Below are 22,879 nucleotides of genomic sequence, written 5' to 3'. Positions count from 1 at the left end.
CTGGAAGGGTGTTCCAGATCCCAGGTGCCGAGATGGAAAAACCTCTCTGTGAGGTTGACTTATATCTGGAGGAAGGGATTCTCAACAGATCCTTACCAGATGACCTGAGAGTGCGGGGCGGATTATATGGGGAGAGGCGGTCCTCCAAGTACCCTGGGCCCAAGCCATTTAGGGCTTTATAGGTCATAACCAACACCTTGTATTGTGCCTGGAAGCAAACAGGCAGCCAATGAAGGTCTTTCAAAATCGGTGTTATGTGGTCGGCCCTGGAAAATCCAGAGACCAACCTGGCTGCCATATTTTGAACTATTTGAAGCTTCCGAGTTTGGTACAAGGGTTGCCCCACGTGGAGCGCATTGCAGAAATCCAATCGAGAGGTTACCAGAGCATGTACCACAGTTTCAAGGTCCCCCCGGTCAAGGTAGGGTCGCAGCTGGTGTATCGGCCGAAGCTGATAGCAGGTGCCTCTGACCGTCGCATCCACCTGAGAAGTCAACTGCCTGGAAAAGAGTTAATTTAATTCTGCTATTGTGTTTATAGCTAGTATTTTGTTCAAAAACATTGCTATAAAGTGTTGCTTCAGAATATAAATCTATGTACAGTGAATGTGGAAATCAAAAGAAGACAAGTTGGTATTTCTAGTAATAGAAATATTCTCACATTTTCTTATAATGCTCTGAAACCATATCAAAACATTATCTACGTGAACAGTGATAGACAGATTTATTATCCATGTTATTTCTGTGGTTTATATTGCAAGAGCATGAAATAGCACATTCCAACATTTTAAGTAATATAATTGGACTTTTTTTCAGCCATATCTCTTTTAAAAGAAGTGCTCATGACTAGTCATTTCAGTGATGCATGAGCTTGGACATCACATTACCACATCTAAGAGGATGAGGCAACAGGAAGGGCAGGTGTTTCTCCTTTTATTTCCCGATCTGTAAACAAGGTCTAAAGTCTGAGAATGTTTACCACAATGTTGTATTTCATGCTGTTCAAATGTCTGGTGATGCAACAAGCTATAATTCAAGATCAAAAGAACATGTCACTTGAGATGATTATTATGTAAGACTTAAGGAATATTTGCAGTATGCCTATAGCCATAATATAAACTAACAGCAACAATAATGTAGTATTTAGTTTTCATTATAAAGTCTGGGTTCTTGGCTAGGTAAAACTGGATGCATATCACATGTTATCTTTTATCCTTTAGCCACCTTAGAGATAATGATTCTAATTCAGTTTTAAAGACATTATTGACCCAACCACTCCTTCCTCCATTTGCACACACCTTTAGCTACACATATCATTTTCTTTAGTTTTTTAAACATATTTTAGTTTTAGGGCTTTCCCCCCTCTTAATTTCTTAAGCCACCATTTCATGTGATTTCTGTGTAGGAAACTATTTAAGAGCTTTCTCAGATCTCTGATATCAAATTAGAAGCGGCTCTGGTTTTGTAAGCACCTTAACCCATTTATTTGTCCAGACCTCATAGGAAACTGGTTTAAGAAAGATGTACTGTATTCTCCGAAGTCTGACATGTGGCTAATTACTGGGTCTGTATGCCATTATTTATTGAACAAATGTTGTTACTTCTGATCCAGGTCATTGTAACCCTATTCTGGGCTGAGTAACTTTGGTGGGTCTGACAGCTAATTTTCTGTCCCATGACATCAAGGGCGCATTACAACTGTTCAGAATCCAGAAGAAACTCAAATACTAGAAATGTATTGTTGGTTATCAAAAATAGGTCATTTTAATATTTAATAAACAGTTGCAGAAGCACTGCGCTCTGGGAAAGTCTGGGAGGAAAGGTGAAGTCCATAGAAAAAGCTTTCTCCTCCATGTCATATAGAACAAAAGCATATCAGATCCCAGGGCTGCTTCAGGCATCACAGTTTCCATCCAGGAAAACCTTTTTACACAGTTTTGAACAGTTGCAAGAGAATCTATTTTGCCAATTTTTTATTTTGAGAAAATGGTTTTTAATTTACCTTTAATATTTTGATTTGTATCTCATTATAGTGAACACAACTTTTATAAATCTCCCTTTAAATGAGAAGATGCTGTTTATATTTATTTACTTGCTGCATTTATGCATGTCACACTAAACCATGACGCACACAAGGAGGAATAATCTGCTGTGAGCCTCATGCTTGCATGCCTTCCTTTTCTTTAACAGACACATCCAAACAACAAATCTTATTGTCTTTAATTAAAACCAGAAGCAAAAGGTTCTGAAAACCTATCTGCTGCATAGGGAAAAGGAGAGAGAAAGAAGTGAGAACATAAGCTTTATACTCACTGGCATGTCCTTTTCTTTTTAGGTTGAGGGGGGCTTAGCACTGGCAGGATGGTCATTATTAATTTTTGCTAACTTGCAAGAGTTCATTTTTACAACAATTAAAATACAGAATGCATTACGTTAAAATACCAGCAGCTGAAGCAGGAAGCATAGCTGACTACTATGAAAGCAGTGGCAAAATAATAAATAGTACAGAATTGAGCAAATAAAAAACGCAGTATGTCAATCAAAGGGGAAAACATATAGGATCCTATTAAGTGAGGGTGCCTATAAAGCCCCCTGTCATAACAATCTTTCCAAAATCTGTGGAGATATGTTCAAAGATACAGGATCTCACACAAAATCATCTGAAAAGGAAATATAAAATTATTTATATAAAATTATATAAAAATTTAAAAATATGCAAATCTCCCAGTTTTGAGGTATAGAGAATCAGGCTTTTGCTGTAGTTATGGCAGTAAAAATTACTTCTTCCATTCATTATCATTTGTTTGTCCCTAAATATTAAGATTCTTACAAGCATCATGTATAATTAGAAGTCCTCTCCAGTCTGATGAACCATTTTAAAGTGTGATCGTAGCCACTGTTTTTCTACAAAAACACCTGAGATAGTTTAAAATTTATAAAATTTGCACAATATATCCATGGGAACAAACAGTATATTTGCAGGGCTGTAAGTTTTATTACCATATTAGATTATTTTATTGGCTGAGTCTTTTCCCTAACAGCTCCATTTTCATTGAAATCTTATTATTAGATTGCAATACTAGTGTAACATTTAATACTAAGAAGAATATTTTGCAATAAATTCATGATCTCAGGTCATAAAATCATACTCTTAAGATAACAGTTATTGTTTAACACTTATCTAGTGGTTTCATAGTTGCCCTTTCCGTTCCTATTCTTCTTATTTCTTGACTGTAGTCACCATTCTGATCAACATTTGATCCTACACATGGGAACTCTATTTCAATTTCTTCATTGCCTATGTTGTATTTCTTCTGTGGTCGTTATTATTGTTTTATTTGAGTTCAGCATCAGGCCTGTCTTTGCGCTTTCATCTTTGACCTTCCTTAGTAATTGTTCCAAGTCTGTGGTATTTTCCGTTAGTAATATGGTGTCGTCCGCATAGCTTAGATTTACTCCTCCTCCTTCTAACTCTATTTGTGAAGACACACCCAACTAAAGGTGGTGGCAGGTATGGGTGTGCAACGCCGGTACCCTGGTGAGATCAAACTCTTCTACCCAAAAAAGACTCTGAAGCTGAATGTAAAGTTTAAAAGGGGGGAAATTTAATTTAAAGGACAAAATAAAGAGTTTTCTCCTCCCCAGCTCTAAACAAAAGGTACTTTACAGTTGCAGCAATCTTCAGGTTGTCATCTTTCTGGGTCTGATGGTTTGCTCTCCTCACTCAATGGAGCTGGTGCAGGGTCTTTCAGCTCCTGAACTCCTTTATTTTCTTGCTGATGGTAACTAATTCGGCTGAGTTGGTAACTAATTTGGCTGAGTTGTAAGAAATGCCCTTTCCGGCTGTCTGGGCCTGCTTGCCACCAAAAGACAGCTCTCTGCCTGCTCTCAGCAAAAGACTGCTCCCCCACTAAAAACCTCCAGCTACAGCAGAGCATGCTGGGAAAGGGCAAACCAAACCTGGAAATAATGCAGGGGAATCCTACAGCTCCTTCCACAAACTAATACAAAGAACTTTTCTACACTAAAATAATCTATGGCCTGAACCAACACGAAAGAAAATGCAGGGGGAAATTCAAGCAGTCCTGGCAGGACATCACACTATTCTTCATGTGATTTTTTTCTGTATACAAGTTGAACATATAGAGTCATAGAATGCAGCCTTGCCTTACCCCTTGCCAATTGGGAACCATTCTGTTTCTCCAAATTATGTTCTAACAGTAGCCTCCTGAGGACTGTCAGTTGTGATGGCACTCCAATGACCTTAAGAGCCATCCATAGCATATGATGTGAACTTTTTCTTGAGGTAGTTTGAATCACAACTAAATATTTATACATGTGGTGGTGTAAACATTTACTATTTTGATGGTTAATGTTTTTGATGTTATAAATTGTTTAATATTTAATTTCTATATACTTTTAAATGTTTTTGTATTGTTATTAATTTTTATGGTTTCAAATTTGCTGTGAGCCACCTTCAATCCCTATATTGGAGGAAAGGGAGGTTATAAATCATAATCATAATATTATGTTATTTCTGTTTATACCTGATGCTGTATTTAATATATAGTGCAAATTTAATAAATTCATACTGAAGACCAGTTTTTCTGTCCACTGTAGACTCAAAATCGCATGAAACTGATGGCAGATAACTACGACGACGATCATCTCAAATCATCATCTCATTCCAACCAAACTAACCATAAACCCTCCCCAGATCAGGTAAGACTATTTTACTTTTCTTTTTAAAGTGTCCTTATTTTTTAGAAGTGTTCTGATAATGTACAGTACATGGGACCAGAAGCAATTGTCCCAAAATAGAATTTAAAACTAGCTTGCAGTGGCATCACTAGAGTTGGCGTCACCCAGTATGATAACTCATAGCATCACCACCACCACCCACATTGATCTCCTTCCATACCACACCATACAAAATCCTTAACAATGTTTTTAATGATAAATTGTAATTCCTGTATATCACTGAATGTAATGGTAGTTGTGATATAAAGAATTAAAATTAAAAGTATACCTGTAAATTACAATATCATATTGTACAGCCTAAATATATTTACATGTACATGGTTTCATGTAATTAAAGTGAAAAAATTGATAAGACGTGATTTTTTAAAGAAAATTGTAAAAGAATAAAAAAATATATTTTTAAAAACATTAAAAACTTAATTAAAAAAAACTGGTGCCTCTCCTTTCTCCTCCCACTGAGCCTCACCACACTCACATCATCTTTTCAGCATTTTAAAGGGATGCAGGCAAATGCCACATCCTGTATCTGCCAAAGGGCAGATGTTTGGGAAGCAATGGTGTCACGCACATCCCTTAGGGTGTCACCTGGTGCATTCTGCACCCCCCTAGTGATGCCCCTGCTAGCTTACTGTAATTATCACACATATTTACTTCACCTTCTATAAAACTGGAATTCCCATTTATCAAATAATTTGATGCTGCTATTTCAAGAAGGAGTGTTCAAGGCAATGTTTGAACTTACTATTCTCATACCAATGCATGTGAAGAGCATTTTAAACTGCTTGTTTCTATGAAGACCTTTCTAATCAAACCAAGTGTCTGGCCTCCTGGCTTTGTTGTAAGTGAGCAATTCACTACATTTCCCCTGAGGAAATCCCAGCCCCTGTGCTAAATGATCATAGGCTGTTCCAAACCATTTCAGTCAAGCTTTACCTAAAAAGGGATCAGTTTACCATTTCTAATGCAGGGTCTGGGTGTTGCTGACTGAAGTGGGAGGTGCTTTAGCAGGTAACAAATGCTGTAAGTTGTGCATAATTGGAAAACCTTTGCTAGTATTACAGAATATGTCACCTTAGATCAATTAGTAGTATACTTTCTTTGATTAATTCCTGGCCCAAAGGAAATTGCTCACAGCTTTCTCCACAGTCTTATAATTCTAAAAGCAAGCATAGTTTGGATGTAGAGAGTCCATATCTTATTCCATGTAAATAATAATAATAATAATAATAATAATAATAATAATAATAAACTTTATTACGGCCATTTGGCCAGCACAGTGTATATTAAAAAAAGTGAGTCTGCGCAGTGAAATGATTATTGGATGAAATGAAAAATAGAAGCCCTTAAAATTGCCCACTATTTCATAAGATATGATCCAGCCATTTTCTTAGGTGAGATGTGGGATGGGAGGGGAATTAGGACAGGCATGGCTTGTCATAAATGTATTTTTGCTTTGTGGGGGCAGGTCGGACAGAGTGGTAAATTAAAAACTTGAAGTAACCATCACTTGTAAATTTCCTCTTCCTACCATTTCTTGCCATACTGAGCTTTAAAATTAAGAACAAGCCAATGAGTAGTTGAACCTTTCAAATTATTCTTCGGAGGTGTCAGCCGTAATGCTTCTTATGACGGAGCTACAGTTTAAAGCAATGCAGAACAGTTCCCAATTTCAGTTTTCTGGGCAATAAAAGAATATTTTGCACACTGAAAGGAAGTTATGGCACTTCTCTCATGGGAAATGTGACTGAAACAATGAGTACATGATTAAGGTGAACTGTCAAATTTGACAAACTATGGAGAGTGTTGGCCACAATTGTTTATCAAGTGTGCTTTCAGAATATTTAAGTAAAATAAATAAATTTAAGTTACTTAAAGAAAATTATTGTGATCCAGGATATTTAAAGAGGGCAGAATAGAAAGGAAGTAGTGGTTATATTTTTCTTACCACTACCACATTATTCTTTTGTAGAGTTTTAATACTAACCAAATCTTTATTTCATTCCCATGCTGCTCTGGGGCTTTCCCCCTTGTCTTCTCTCAACCAATAGGATGAGGAGGAGGGTATTTGGGCATAGCCAATCAGATGCTCTTAGTTCAGCCATTTTGTTCAGAACGGTGAGAATCGGCTTTCTTTACCAGTAGAAAAGTTTCCTATGATCACTCTTGCATCTTGCGTCTGTGTGAGGTTTGGGCGTCTTTCCTTTCCCTTCTAATGTGGCCTTTGCATGTAAATGTTTTTCCTATTTATGTGTAGTATGTTTTATTTTTAATATCCATTAACTTTTTACTGTTTTATGTTATTGTGGGAACACCCTTCCAGAGCATGTGATTGAATATATATGCAAAGCAGCAGCATGATTCACATTAAACAAGAAGCATCTTCAACATTATTGGACAGCACAGTTTAAACATATTTGCAATAACAAAAACATTTTCTATAAAGCTGGGTGCTCTAAATATTCTTTTTAAAATGAATAATAAATAACTCAAAAGATTATATCACCACCATTGACATTTCAGGATTTGAGCAAAGTGAATCATGCTGTTGAAATTTCTGTACAGTTGTCAGGTGCCCCAATTACCTGAAACATTTGTTAAAGCAAATTTGGATGGGTGGGGGTCAGTAACTTGATGTAAGAAGTAAAAGTCCAACTTCTGTCCACATGTTCTATCCAGTTAATTATCTTGTTATTGTCTTACACTGATGCAGTATTGTTACATTGTTCATATTCTTAATTCCAAACTAATAATTCGGGAAAAACTAATCCAATTGTAAGAGGGTAAAACTATAGTTTCACAGTCTAGAGCTTGAATTGGAATCCCTTTTTTGTGGTGGGAAGATTAATTAATTCATGCTTGGTGGTGATCTCACATTTCTTTGGAGTTGCTTCTCTACCATTTCTTTGTCCTTATGTTTGTTGTTAAACTGTTCACAATGAAGAAGAGTGTAAGTATCTTGCTGAAGAATGCCAGTGAGCATAGGGAGATCAGGTAAGTAAATGGGGAAAAAATGAGGAATTCAGAAAAGGGAAGACTACAGTGCATTTTTCACTAAAATGAAAAAAGTGTGGCAGATGTTCATGAAGGACAGAGAGCAAGATAAGATTGAAGAAATGCACGTGCCTTTCTCGAAGTATGACTGTATCAGATTATTGCTGCATTGTTGATGTTCATGGTGTTGCTGGACCAGATTATTGTTGCTCTCTTCTGTTGCTGTAGCAAGGGATTGCTTATAACTTCTCTGCTACAGTATAAATTCAATAATAATAATAATGATGTTTATTTATATACCGCTTTTCCAAATTACATCAAAGCGGTGTACAACAGGAAGTACAATACAAAGTTAAAATAAAACATAACAGGCCTCTCTTCCCCTCAAGATGGTGGTCGGAAGGAGGGCTCTTAGTCTTTCAGGCCAGGCCTCTCTCCCCCTCAAGATGGTGGTCGGAAGGAGGGCTTTTTCTTCTTTCAGGCAGGCAGTTGGAGCTAGCCTGCCTCTCTCCCCCCAAGATGGTGGTTGAATACAATACAGTGATGGTGGTTGAAATCAATACAGTGGACCCTTCTTATTTGCAGGAGTTCCGTTCTGGAGAAGCCCAGAGATGGCAAGAAAATGTGGATGATTATGCCCCATATTATTTAGTAGCAATGATGTGTGCATAGACACAGCAGCACATCTACGTTCATGCACCGGCATTGAATAACATGGTCCATGGTAATCTGCAGGCAGTTAAATCAGTGGATTGCCAACCCACCAATACAAAGGGTCCATTGTATTAGAAATTACAATAAGTGGTATAAAATAATATAGGGCTGGGACAGGGCAGAAGGAACCAGAACTATTTATTTATTTATTTATTTATTTATTTATTTATTTATGGTATTTATACCCCACCTTTCAGCCCTAATATGAAACAGAAATGATTAAAAGAGAACATAGGCTGAGTTTACTGCAGTGTAGAAGTTGAAATGTTTAGCTTGGTAGTATAGGGATACAAAATGCATACTGCCCTTTAATCTGAACCTTGCTTTTATAACGAGAGTTCCATCAAGGGGCCTTTGGGCTTGGATCATTTCTCCAGGGGCTTGCTCTACCATTTCTGATATGTTGGTCCTGTCACTAAGGACTTCATCCTGGGTCACCCATGGTGAAGCTCCTTAACCTGTTGGTGCAATCTGTACATAAAGCATTAAAAGTTTTATCATAACACCATGGTCCCAGACTATATGTATACATGGTAGTTTCATGATTGTAGATAGAAAGTGATGCCTTTAAAAGGTTTTTTATTTCCTTCTATGTAGAGAATGTACATTAAAGTTTGGAGATGATCTGCAAAATTATAACAACAATTTTACGTTTAGTCTCTCTTCCATAATCTTAGGAATGCTGTGCTAGATATTGCTGTTTATGTGCCTGACTGGTTGTTGTTGTTATTTATTTATATAGTGCTGTAGATTTGCACAGCGCTGTACATACAAACAATAAAATAGATAAGAGTAAATCTTACCATGGCGTACAATCTAAGAAATAGATAAGTCATGAGTCTAAGTCTTTAAATGCTTCTCTAATGTTGTCCCTCTTTTCTGCTCTTGCTTCTCATTATATTTCTACTCAGAACCTTCAGTTCTCCAATTCAGCCACTAGTAACCCTCAAAAGATTCCTGCTTCTTGAGTTTGAGGGGCCCTAGGATGCAGAACTTATAATGCAGGATACAGTTACAGCATCTCTGACAGAATGCTATCCATCCTCTGCTTAAATTTCTCAAGTGTAGGATGGTTCACCATCTCCTGAGGCAGTTTGTTTCACTGTCAAAAAGCTTTTATTGTTAGTAAATTTGTCCAAATTTTTATCTAAACTCTGCTTCCCTGCAGTTTCCATCCAATATAGAATCTCTCTATCCCAGCTCTAGCTTCTCATGGTAATCTTGTTGTAACATTTCACATATGTTTATGGAACTGTTTAAATGTCTTAATCTGTCTTTTTCCAATCAGAACTAGTAACCTGCTCTAAGTAGACACTGCACTTCTTCCTTGTTCTATGACAAGCTTATAGTTTTATCACCCTGTGTTTCTCCTTTTTCTATACCTGAAAAATGTTTAAATGTAATAGGGGCTGTTACTACACACTCTCCATTGAGATACCACTTTTTGGAAGCTGATTTTATCAGTCAGTACTAGATTCCAGGATCCATAAACATGCATGTTTGCGGAGCATATTTTATCTGTTCAAACTGTATCCCACCCTTCTGCCTAAATCTCACTCAAGCTGTTTTGTGTTTGTCAGACTGCGACTAACAATGTTACAAATGTGAGGCCCTGGTCATTACAATTAATTGATTTTCTGACATGTGGGGGCACATTGCCAAGATCTGGTAAAAGTAGCACCAAATACCTATTATCACCACAAAAATCAAATTAATCTTATTGTTTTACTTCCACCATTATCAGTGTACATGACACCTAAAAACCATATAAGCAACAAAAGCAAGTTCCTGCTCCCAAAGCTTGCTATCAAAAAAATGACAGTGGGGAAGGGTTAGAATTAAGGGAGAATGTGAGTAAATTTTTAGTCTTCTTGGAAATAAAGATCAAGATAATTAAAATAAGGAAGAGATAAATTTGAAAGGGGGTTTGAAAGGAGAAGTCATGGCACAATATACATGTTCAGAGGGAGTTGCATGCATGGAGAGCGTGGTGCATGGTTGAATTGTGTAAAAGAACAGAAGACATTTTATTGACAGATTGGAATGAAATAATGGCAATACAGGCTGTGTGTCTGAGCAATATGGTGAGGGCTACTTTGGATGTGAAGAAAGATAAGGAAAAGAAAACTTGAGAGAAAGATTCCCAAGATGAAAAAATCTGGATTAGAAACAGCTTTATTCAACATACAGAACATACTCAAAGTGAAACAGTTTTGATGAGATTACTTACACAGCAAATCTAGGAAGATATCCAGATGGAGTGCTACATTAGTCTGTTGCTGTGAAAATAAGCCCTTCTTCATTGTCTCAGTGACTCATGTATATGGGTTGTTCTACACCTGCAAAAGCCCTCTATTTCTAGAGCTGAGCAAAGCATTTTAGGTGGGAACCCCACCCCGATATGCATGTTTAGGCAAGGTTTCTGTTCGTCTTCTCAGCTTGGAATATCTCCACTTTTGGGTTTTTTCAATTTGTGAGATAGCTGAACATTTCCTTTTTCATTATCTTCTCTTCAGACTATATTTTCTCTTCAGACTCATTTTCTGAATTTTTTTCCAATACTGGGTTTTGTGTGCCAATGAGCCCTTGAGCTCAGGGCATTAAGGCCTTTCTTCAAAAAGTGCATAAGGGTTCTTACAAGAATGCCTACAGCCACTTTCACTTTCTTTCCTGTGTGTGGGAAGGTCACATCACTGAAAAGTGCCATCATTGACAGCCTTTTACCATCTCAGAGTCCGAGTTCACATCTGAACAAGAAGACAATGCTAACTCCACAACTGCCTTTCAAGTAGATATACGTCAGTATCAAAGGACCTATTGCTGATATCTACCTACTTAAATGAGTTGTTTTGAAGAACACATGACTTGTCCTATGAATGGAATCTTTATACATTTCCACCTCTGCATTCCAGAGCATCATTTTATAGATAGGGAACCCACTGGGATCCAGATAGCTCTATCATCAGTACTAACAGGAATAGAACAAATCCTCTTATATAGATATCAGATTCCATGAGCACATCAGACTACCCATAATCAGCAGCTGGTTTCCTTTTCAATAATAAGACCAATGGCGTTAACTGTGTCCACAACGTAAATGCCTTTGCTCCAATTCTGGTGTCAGTTTCAGCTCAACAACATTTATGCCACCAGTTCATCCACCATCAATGGCAACATACTGAGAGACAGCTTGATTTTTCAAGATGGCTCAGTCTACTGCTTCAGTTACCATGCTGAATCATTGCTTTATGCCACCAGTCAGTCGTGGCAGATTCTGTCATCCATCACTCTGATCTCCTGTTATATCAGCAATCCATACAAGTTTGTGGAGAAGGATTACACATTTTTGTTTAAGTACATCATGCCCAACTTCATTTTTGTGGAGATACCACAGAGAAGAAAACAAAGGGAAACATCATTTACCCCATACAGGGCCAAAAACTGGGCTCCATGTGATGGAATTTCTATGCCACTGCAGCTTTCTTTTTAAAGATGGCAAATTACCAGGTTTGTATAGGGCCGTACCAGTCCAAGTAACCCTCCCTTCTTAACAAGCTCCTGCAACAACTCTTAGACAACATGGAATAGGCTTGTAAAGAGAGTTTTAATTTTTTAAAATGAGGAGGTCAGCTGAAAAACATTATTTTGGGGACTGTGGGGAGGGAGTGCCAGGACCTTATGTAGATCAGTGTGTGCATGTGGCCCATGGCAGCATTATTCCTACCCAGTGCTAAAAGGTCTCCAAACTGAGACAGCTAGACTTATGGGACAGCAAATCATAACTGCTTGTTATCACAATGATTGCAGAGACATTTGGAGCAGCTATTACCCAGCTTCATCATATCAGATATTTTATCCACTGTAAATGATACACCATTAGATGAAGAAAGCCTTTTTAATTCTAAAATAGGTAAGAAGGTGGGTCACAGTGAGAAATTGTACATTATGGCTGAGAGGTTGGGGATCATTGCTTTCACAGCTAAGCAACAATCCTGGAAGTGATCTTTTCCTCAATATCACACTCTATCCTCTTTTAATATTCGCATGACACGTGATGGAGTGAGCTCCTGTAACCAGTCCCAGCTTTTGCCAACCTAGTAGTTCAAAAACATTCTGTACAGTCATGCTAGCCACAACATGATCACAGAATTGTCTTTGACAATGCTGGCTCTTCAGCCTAGTAATGGAGATGAGCACCGCCCTTTACAGTCAAAGAAGATTTGACAATCTTGTCAAAGAGAAAAACTTTACCTTTTTTATGATCTAAGTGACAGTGGCCTGTTACAGATGGGCCTTTGCTCCGCCCACTGGTACGTACTAGGGGTTGGCTGAGGACACAGCGTCCAATCAGGCCTCACCCCTAGTACGTACTGGGGACATCAAAATGGCGGCACCCCATACAAATGGGTGCCGCTATTTTGATGTGATGGACGCTTAGCGTACGCACGTCGCATCGTAGTTGTGACGCTACAAGTGTGCCATTGATGCCTTGTGGCGTCACAACTGCGCCGCAAGAAGAACCCGCTTTTTGCAGGTTCTTTTTGCTGCGCGGGGCAGCTGCATGGTTTGTCCACTACGGCTCCCTTGCACGGCAAATGGGTGCCGGCAGAGCGCCCTTTTTGGGCGCTCTGTAAAGCACCAGTGGCAAAATGATTTCATTCTGGATCTTATGAAAAGAAATACAACAATTTATCCCAGTTTTATATCTTTCTGTAGTCTACTACACCGAATGATCTTACCTAGTCTCATCTGACAAACATTCGGTAACCACCATTCATACTTAGTGTGGGCATCCATCATTATGGATTCTTGGATACCTACCATTGTTTCTTAATAGTAAACCATTACATCTAATGGTAGGACAGTTCTACTCAGCAGTCTTCTCCATTTAGATCAATGAGATGATTCCACACTATTTAAAAAAAGTGGTCACGTTATTCTCTGATCCAATGATCACCATTTATCCATTGATGCATTCCCATTATATGACAGTATTGAAATAGTAGAGCTTCTGGCCAATATTAGACTTCTGAGACAGAAATCTAATATTGGCCAGAATTGTTGTTGCTGTTGTGTATTTTCAAGTTGTTTCCCTATATTAGAAGTTCAGGGTGACCACTATCAGCACAGATCCAAAACACACTGCAGAAAAATCCACTTTGAGGCCAGTTTAACTGCATTGGCTCAGTGCCAGGGAATCCTGGGAATTGTTGTTTATTGTGGCACCAGAGCTGTCTGACAGATAAGGTTAAATGTGTCACATATCTCAATTCAGTTTAGGGAAAGTTGATCAGGCTCACCACATTTGCTTTTCAGACCAATATCCAACTTTCCAGTATTTTCAGTCCAGTCCATCTTTTGCATCCGTACACAATGATGAGAAATACAATGGTTTGAATAATCTTTCCTTTAGTGTTCAATGTTATACCTTTGCTTTTATGATTTTATCTAGATCTTGCATAGCTGCCCTTCCCACACCTAGTCTTCTTCTGATTTCTTGTCTGTAATCATTGTTCTTAATTATGATTGATCCAAGGTATGCGTAATCTTTGACTATTTCAATTTCATTATCTTCTAGACTGAATGTATGTATATTGCCAATTTTGAAAACTTTTTGAGTGGAGGAAAAGCTGACACATGAAAACAGCATTTGATGTTGCCATGATGTGATCTCATCTTGTCCTACAGTCCCTGTAGAACCGTTCTGTTTTGCTTCACTTTGGAAGAAGCCAAACTGCAATTGAGATCAGGCTACTTGGAGACAGAAATAAGCAAAAGACAGAGTGCATAGGGATAAAAGCTTTGCCTTGATGTTTTTACTTTCAGTAGTACTAGTCATTCTGTGTGTGTGTGTGTGTGTGTGTGTGTGTGTGTGTGTGTGTGTGATGGATTCTGCCAAGAACTGAGCATTCTGGTTTCTATCTTTGCCAAATATTCCCATTTTGAAAGAACATTATTCCACTTTCTTAAACTCTTTTGGGAAGATCAGAAATATTTTGGGAAGTAAGTTGCCAATTGTGGCAGTTTTGTGATATGAGAGATGTCTATAGTTTATTACATTGCATTCTTTCAAAAAAAACAACCATCCTTAGCATGGTGGCATACTGCAAGTCTTTTCACGATCCCTTTAGAAACCTTTTTTTTCCCTGAGTGTGTCAGTGAAGAAAGCAACATTCATATTTTTGTATTCTTCCTCAAATTTATTTTTCCTCCCCCAAAGTTTGGCTAGATCCCAAGGTGAGAACTGTGAGCTCTGGAAATCATTAATCCATGGGATTTGTTCATAATGTATAACAATTTGAGAAAGAATTTGTTTTATAAATATGACTTACTGATTGACTGTGCCAGAAATGCAACCAAAATTCCTGGCACAAGTTTCTATTAAGTTGTAGAGTACAGGGAGATGAGTCACCTAAGGGTGAGAAATGTTGGTGCTAAGCTTCTGTGGTGGAATCTTTGACAATATTCAGAGCATAATAGCACTAAAATAGAAATTAATCACAAATATTGTTGTTATTTCTTGTTGGCATTTTATTTATTTATATCCCGCCTGTCTCCCAATATAGAGACTCAAGGCAGCTAACAACAAATTTAAAACAATACAAATGAAAAACAATGAAAAAGCATTTAAAAAGTACAAATATAAAGTTTAAAATGTTAACATAAAAATATTAAAATGTATTACAAACATATGCAAGCCTTAATCTGAATTACACAGCATTTAAAAGCCCATCCTCTCCCAGAGGTTTCATGTACATGTTAAAATACATAGGGGACAAAACTGAAACCTGAAGGACCCTACAAGCCAATGCCAAGGAGTCAAGCAGGATTCCCCAGCAGCACCCTGTGAGAGCATCCCTTTCAAGAAAGAAGGGAGCCACTGTAGAACAGTATCTCCCAGCCCCATCCCACAGAGGCAACTCTGAAGGATGATGGGGTGAATGGAATTAAAGGCCACTGGAAGGTCCAGCAGAACCAACAGGGACATACTCCCTCTGTCCAGTTCCCTGTCTAGGACATCTGCCAAGGCAACCAAAGTTGTCTCTGTCCCATAAACAGGTCTGAAAACAGATAGAAAAATAGTTCTTGATATTTCATCTCTACCAGGAATCCCAGAGTTGCAAAGCCACCACATGCTTTAGTACATTGCCCAAAAAATTCTAAGCACACTCAGCTCTCTGTATCCACAGATTTTTTAATCCATGGATTCAACCATCCATGGCTTGGAAATATTTTTAAACATACATCTCAAAAAGCAAACCTTGAATTTGCCATTTTATCCAAGTAATACCATTTTATTAGGCCATTGTAGTTAGTAGGACTTGAATATCCATGGATTTTCGTACCCATAAGAGTCCTGGAACTAAACCCCAGTGGATGCCAAGGGCCCACTGTACTATTTCTCTGCACACAGTGATCAGCCTGTTGGGACACATTGCTCCCATAGCCTTTATGGCTTTGGAGAGTTTCTGGTTGATAGGACTGGCTCTCTTCTAAAGGCTCTCTGTTTTGTAGGATATGAAATTACTTGGATAGTAGACATTTAGAAAGTAGACATGATCTCCTGCTCTTAATGTATAATATTTAATTAGTTTTAGTTATATTGTTTTAATTGTAGTTTATGTATCTTTTTCTTATAAACCACTCACAATAAAATTTCTGTCATACTGAATTTAATAACATTAATAAATAGCCATTCCCATTCTATTTCGAGGTATTTCAGTTAAGCAGCTCTTCTTATTAAATCTGAGGATTACCCAAAATGGACTCATACTGAACCAGGTTTTGAGCATGGGTTAAACACAACTTTTTTTCTTCAAAAGTTAAATAAAATAGCCTTGAGCATGGTATGGAACCCCTAAAGAAGCAACTTTAATTGTTTGGCAACAGTGGGCAAAGTTTCTAATAGTCCAACCATTTTCAATACAACCATTTCCTACTCATCCTCTTTTCCCTCATAATTTTACATATGCACAGCTTACGGTTCTTAAGAAATCCAATTTTTGGATGTTTAGTGATTTATTTAATAATGGTGCACCTATGCATCCTAATCATATTAAAGACAAATTAAAAGATCTAAAGCTTTCATGGCTGTGATTATTCCAGATAAGCTCATTTGCAAATACAGGGGTTAGACACCACAGACTTCCAAAGCCACTCACTCAATTTGAAAATATTTCTGTAAAATGTAGAGATTTCTCTAAGGCAATAGCTTCCCTACTTCACAAGATTGTAATGGACATAAACTTGGCAAATAAAATGGCGCAGAATTGGCTAGGGAAGCAGATATTGGCATTACAATCATGGGTGAGCAGTGGCTCAAAATTTGGTCCCCACTTACCTATTGCTTCATCTCCTCCAGCCACAAGGATTACACATTAAAATTAGGGCATACATAGCACTGAACATGGTCCTGCAACTAATTACCAGTGTAACAAGTCAAAATGTTAAGTGGTGTAATGCCTTATTCCTGTTATCCATCTTCTGGAGATGAAAATGCAAACTTGCACCAGCGGGAGTTAATTTCCTTTCTGCTCTTTGCACCATATGTGCAATTATCCCAACACTGGAAGATGCTAAATAACCTGTTCATGTGTTCTTAGTTGGATAATTTGGTCAATTGAGAGAGTCGCCCACAATTTAAAGGATGCAAGACAATTTTGAACAAATATGTTTCAAGAAAGCTTTACCAAAGGGTCCTCTGCCCTCACTTAAGAGATTTTGAAGAAATTCTTTTTTTAAAATGGGAACCTGCAGGACTCTGTTACTTTAACATGTGATCAGGTGATGTTGACTGGTTTTCTGTATTTGTTTCATTGAGATTCTGTTGTTCAGTGGAAATGACTATTTTCTGCAATGCAAATCAAAAGAGAGAATTTAATTTTTTAAAAATTCAAAAAAGAAGCCCTTCAAGCATGATATAGATCTTTAAAAAAATAATTAATGGCCAGCTACTGAGGCTGAGAGACACCAGGCTGGGAAGGTACCTGTCTCCTTTAACATCTGCCAGGACTCAGCAGCAGAGGCACAGCAACCAGGGTGTGGCATGGAGCAGCACTCTATAAAGCTGCCCCACCCATAGAAACACCAGGCCAGCTACTGAGGCTGAGAGACACCAAACCAGCTCCCCAGCCCTCCGGAAGACTGCTCCAGCCTGAATGTTGTTATTATTTGTTAATGCTTGAGGGAGTATTAAGGACCAGTCTTTTGTTGTTATTGTCATCTTGCATTTTGCACTGTATTGTATTTCTGCTGCTAGGAGAGAGTTAGACATCGTCAGTTTTTGCTATTTATTGTTATTATGATTTGTTGTTAATTTTGTTATTGTTATTTGCTATGTATTCTGGTGATTAATTTTGAGTTGTATTGATTTGATCTGTTAATTGTTATGCAGTTTTTAGTATTGTTATTATTTGGTATGCATTCTTCTTGCTATTTATCATTATTGTCATTTGTTATGTTATTTTTATTCTGTTGTTATTGTGATGTATTTTTCTTACTGCTGTAATCTGCCTGGGCTAGAAATAAATAAATTATTATTATTACTATTATTATTATTATTAAACGATACCAACTAGTCCAAAGGAATGCATTTTCAACACTGAAATGCAATAAGTGAGATGCTGTCCAGTATTTACAACACTTTTGTTGAAGGTTTTTAAATACTGGTTCAGTTTGCCACTTTTAATATCAACAAATGCTAAAAAAAATAAATTACATGATTAAGAAATACTACTAGCTACAGCCAGGGTAGGAAGGAACCATATCTCTCTTGTAGTTTATAAAGAAACATTTTTGAAAACCATAGTCATATCTTGGATAAGCTTCAATAGTCTCTTGTGCTCCTAGTAAGCATTCACGTTGCACAGAAACTTGTGGTCTGGTTCATCACTTATTTCTGCATTTCTGGTTAGCAGGTGCTTTTGCATCCTCTTGAGATAAGCTTTGCTGTTGTGGGAAGCACTGTGACCTTTGCCAAGTGGCCAGCTCAAATTAGATGTGGGAGAAAATTAGAGATAAGGGAACTGCATACTGCCAGGGTTAATGCATCCCAAGGGAAAGATGTGAACTCCTGTGGGAGCTCTGCTCCTTTCCAAGAAGACAGGGTCAACCCTTTCCAAAATTAGAATGCTTTCAACAAGTGCCTTATCAATGGAAAACATTGTCTTTGTTTCCAGCTGAATATATTGTATTCCCATAAACTAGGTATTGTAGTTGAATGCATTATAATGATGAGCAAACAGAACTTTGAGACTAACTGAAAGAGAGAAGCTGGTAGTACAGTATGAACTTTTGTAGACTTGCACCTGCATCTGAGGGAATAGGCTCAAGTTTATTAAAACTTATGCTACCAATTTCTCTCTTTCAGTTAGTCCCAAAGATACTACTAGGACCCTTTGCATACCGATTTTCCAGATTTTATTATTATTATTATTATTATTGATGTATTTTATATGTATTTTATTATTGATGTATGGGTTTTAACAGACTGTAATCCTGCCTCGATCCATCTGGGAGAGGCAGGAAATATACATAAAATTATTATTATTATTTATCCTGCCTTTCTCCCAAAGTGGGACCCAAGGTGGCTAACATACTTAAACACAACAATTAAAATTGTACAATTACAATCATAAAATATAAAAATTACAAATATAAAATGTAAAACATACAAAGCTAAAATTAACAATCCAACCCTCTCAATTCCCAATAACACCAAGCCTGCCAGATCTCAAAAGGCCTGTTTAAACAAAAAATGTCTTTGCCTGCCTGTGAAAGGCCAGCAGAGAGGGGCCAGCCTAGTCTCCCATATGAAGGGTATTCCACAGGGGGGGAGCAGCCACTGAGAAGGCTCTTTCTCATGTCCTCACCAGGCGTGTCTGGGATGGTGGTGAGACCAAGAGAAAGCTTTCTGCTGAGGATCTTAGGGCTCTAGGTGGTTCGTATGGTGAGACACGGTCTCTCAAATAGTCTGGACCTAAGCCGTGCAGGGCTTTATAGGTCATGACCAGCACTTTAAATTGTGCTCGGAAACGAACCAGTAGCCAGTGAAGCTGTTTCAATACAGGAGTTAAACGCTCCCTGTAACTGGCGTATAACACAGCTATGTCTTTGAAAGATAATTATAGTAATACTACTTTTTGAGAATTGTCTCATGCTCACTTTTCATCTAGCAAAGGTTAAAAGAAACTTGATATGTGTCATGTTGGCACATTTTGCCCTTTTGGTACAATTTTATCAAACTTGATTTTTAATAAGAAAAAAAGTTTTTTATTTCTTTTTTCAGGGTTGCACAGCTTTACTGTAGCTCTTTTAACATAAAGGAAAAATAGTATATCTTGAAGCTTTGTTTTTCCAACCCTGCTGCTTCTATATTCTTGATCTTGATCTTGACCATCTTAAGAGAAGGTATTTAAATTTAATACCAAGCTTACAAGGGCCTCTTGAACTACTGCTTGATTTGGATTCTAGTCTGACATATTTTTTTAGATTTTATATGTGGCAGTTATATACAGACTTAACTGGATGTAAGCTTCACTTAATGCAGTGAGACTTAATTGTGAGTAGAAATGTATAGATTTCCATTGTAAAACTGGTGGAATGTTGTGTCAGAAGTCCTTGCAGTTATGGAGTCTAAATATGTTAAATGCTATTGTGAGTTGCCTCAAACAAGGTGACCTCTGCTATTTTTAATGGGGCACGCCACACGCGCACAGGCATGCCCCCTCATTCAAGCCTATGCGGCTTGAATATGTGTGAGCCTCCGTTTTTGCAAAGGGGGGGGGTCCATAACGGATCCCCTGCGAAAACGGAGGGCCAATTGTACTTCCTTTACTGGAGGAAATAAATTTTTAAAAAAGAAGAAATTATTATCATTTTGTTAGATAACCTATGAAAGTAACAGTACCAGGTCTTTCTGTGTGTATACCTGTACTGATTTCACATTTCCTATCTTAACCCTGAAAGTTAAGGTAGATGTTAGAAGGGGAGCGAGGGATGTCACTTGTAGAAGTTTAACAATGGTTGAGCACCAACACAGTTGCATTTTTGCTGCAAACTCCAAAGAACAGTAGCATTCATTATCATTATTTATTTTTTATGGCATCTCGGTGTCACTTACCTTTATTTATCAGTTATACTCCAAGCTTACTAGCTTGTGGACTTTGTGTGAAGTCTTTTAGGATGGGAGCCAGCGTGGTGTGGTGATTTGAGTGTTTGACTCAGTCCTGGAGACCAGGATTCAAATCCCTGTTCAACCATAGAAACCCACAAGGTAAATCACACTCTCAGCCTTTGAGGAAAACAATAGCAAAAAAGCCCTCTGAACAAATTTTGCCAAGAAAATCCCCCTAGGTACACCTTACGTCACTATATGTCAAAAACAACTAGGTCTAAAGTAAGCTAAAATAATGCTAGATTTTTGGGTTGTTTTTTTTTAAAACGTTTGTCTAAAAAACAGCCATTTCCAATAGCCTTGCATTGCAACGTTTCTCTTTTTAATCTAACCTCCTTGTAGCGGTAGTATTGCATACTGTTCCTTTATGCAGTACTAAAATGTTAATCCTAATGTTGAACTATAAACAGGGCACTTTGACTGTAACGGAGGGGGGGAGGATTTTGACACCGCTAATCTGTAGCTTTCACCTCCTCCTATTGCCCAACCATTAATCCATTCAGAGTGTTAGAAACATGGCAAAGGAGCCAGAGGAGTTGTGTATTCACTGACACTGTTGAAAGTTGTACCAGCACCTGTTTCTGTTGACTAAGAGATTATCACACTTCTACATTCATTAGCAGGGATAGAGGGTACAGTTGGAAAGATACCTTATGCCTGCTGACACACAGCAGTGCAGCCATGAATTTGCTTGTATGAGATGAACATGTTGAGAACTGAAATTTTGAAAGCTACTCAGATGAAAATCTTGTACTTTTTTATTATTAGTTACTTGTACACTTCTCAATGTTTAATTGACAGCAATCAGTAGACTGTTCCTTTCTGAACTTTCTATTCTCCAGGTATCTCTTTTAAATCTGCAGAATATTTTAAAATACTATTCTTTTGTACAGCAGAAAATCTTTTCCCTGAAATGTGTTAACTTGCTTAGTGTGCTCTTTTGATTCAGACAGACATAATTTTCTGAACTCAGATTCACACATACCATTCTCGTCGTGTTGTCCGCCCCCCCCCCCCCCACTGCATTATGTCCTCTTCTCCCTGATCCCTCTATTAGGGGGAAAGGCATTGGTGATTTCTCCCAGTTTTCTTCTAATTATCTGTGTTAAAATTAACTAAACATCAAATCTGTGTTTCAGGCTGTGATTGACGTCTGATCCTTTGGTTTCAGGTAATTCAGCCCCTTTTAGATCTTGATCAGAATCGCAGCAAGTTGAAGTTATATATTGGACATTTGACAGCCCTGTGCCATGATCGGGACCCTCTGATTCTTCATGGACTCACGCCACCTGCTTCCTATAACCTGGATGATGATCATGCAGCTTGGGAGAAGGAGCTGCAGAAGATGACTCAGGAGCAGGTCAGAATCTTCTGGCCATGTCAGTGCTGTGCTTAAAGTGAATATTATGCAAATATCTTAGAGGGTTTTTTTTAATGGGTTATTGCATCTGAGGAATCAACCTCCTCCCTAAACTAACAGGGTAGATTTTTGCTTCAGAATAATAACTGCTTATTATTTGGTATGGGGGGGATCTCCAATAAAATGTTGTAACATTACCTCTACCTTTAACAAGAATCCTTCTGTTCAAACTTTCAGCCAACATCCTGTTGCTCCTGTTAACCACCAAGCATTCTCAGTCTTCCTGGGGCTGGTGGTGAAGGTTGCTCTTCCCCGCCCCCCCCCCCCCCCGAGATTTTTCTATATTTCTGCAAACCCAAATACATATCCTTGTTTCCCAGTGTGCCATTTTGACTCCAGTTATGTTGACCTGAAAGAGAAAGAGTGGTATGTTCTTTTAATCAATGGTTATGCAAACTGATTAAAACAGTTATAAATTAGTCATTATCTTTTAAGGAAATACTATTTTAATTGATGCTCTATAGACTCAGGATTCAAAATCTTTAAGTCGTGTAATTAAGAATGTAAAGTACTAGGTATATTTTTTCTTTGTTTAAACAACATTAGCAAGTAAAACAATAGAATTAGGAGTAAAGGGACAAAGAGTTAGATATGTAGCTGATAACCAGGATGCTGATTACAATTTTCCACTCACAAGCTTCTGCGTCTCTGAACATGAAAAAACATTCAGATGTAACAATAAACTACAGTCCGACCCACATATCCACAGGATCGGTAACTGTGGTTTCACTTACCCTCATCTCTCTAGCCATCTGGAGGTCCTCCAGCCCTAAGGCAAATCTATCATGGGTGTTTTAGGAGCTGAGAATGCATGACTCA

General features: G+C 37.9%; 1 protein-coding gene across 9 annotated transcripts in view; it reads left to right on the top strand.

Annotated features, from left to right (window-relative positions):
• The window catches only part of LOC149311727 (ELKS/Rab6-interacting/CAST family member 1), a 266,847-nt gene that overhangs the window by 230,356 nt on the left and 13,612 nt on the right, over positions 1–22,879 (top strand). For 6 of the 9 annotated variants that reach the window (XM_089527772.1, XM_089527771.1, XM_089527770.1 and 3 more), the window contains 2 exons: positions 4,620–4,721; positions 21,812–22,000. In XM_089527772.1, the coding sequence (XP_089383898.1) occupies positions 4,620–4,721; positions 21,812–22,000 (291 nt within the window). Of the gene's footprint in view, positions 1–4,619; positions 4,722–6,808; positions 6,876–21,811; positions 22,001–22,879 lie in introns of those variants that run through there. The other 3 variants (XM_089527775.1, XM_089527773.1, XM_089527774.1) reach the window with 1 other exon arrangement.

The sequence above is a fragment of the Sceloporus occidentalis genome, unplaced genomic scaffold (genome assembly GCF_023333645.1).
Source record: "Sceloporus occidentalis isolate IW3139 unplaced genomic scaffold, rSceOcc1.0.p SCAF_5, whole genome shotgun sequence".
NCBI classification, from domain to species: domain Eukaryota; kingdom Metazoa; phylum Chordata; class Lepidosauria; order Squamata; family Phrynosomatidae; genus Sceloporus; species Sceloporus occidentalis.
The sequence above is the reverse complement of the archived record's forward strand: the minus strand, read 5'-3'. Positions and strand labels throughout refer to the sequence as shown.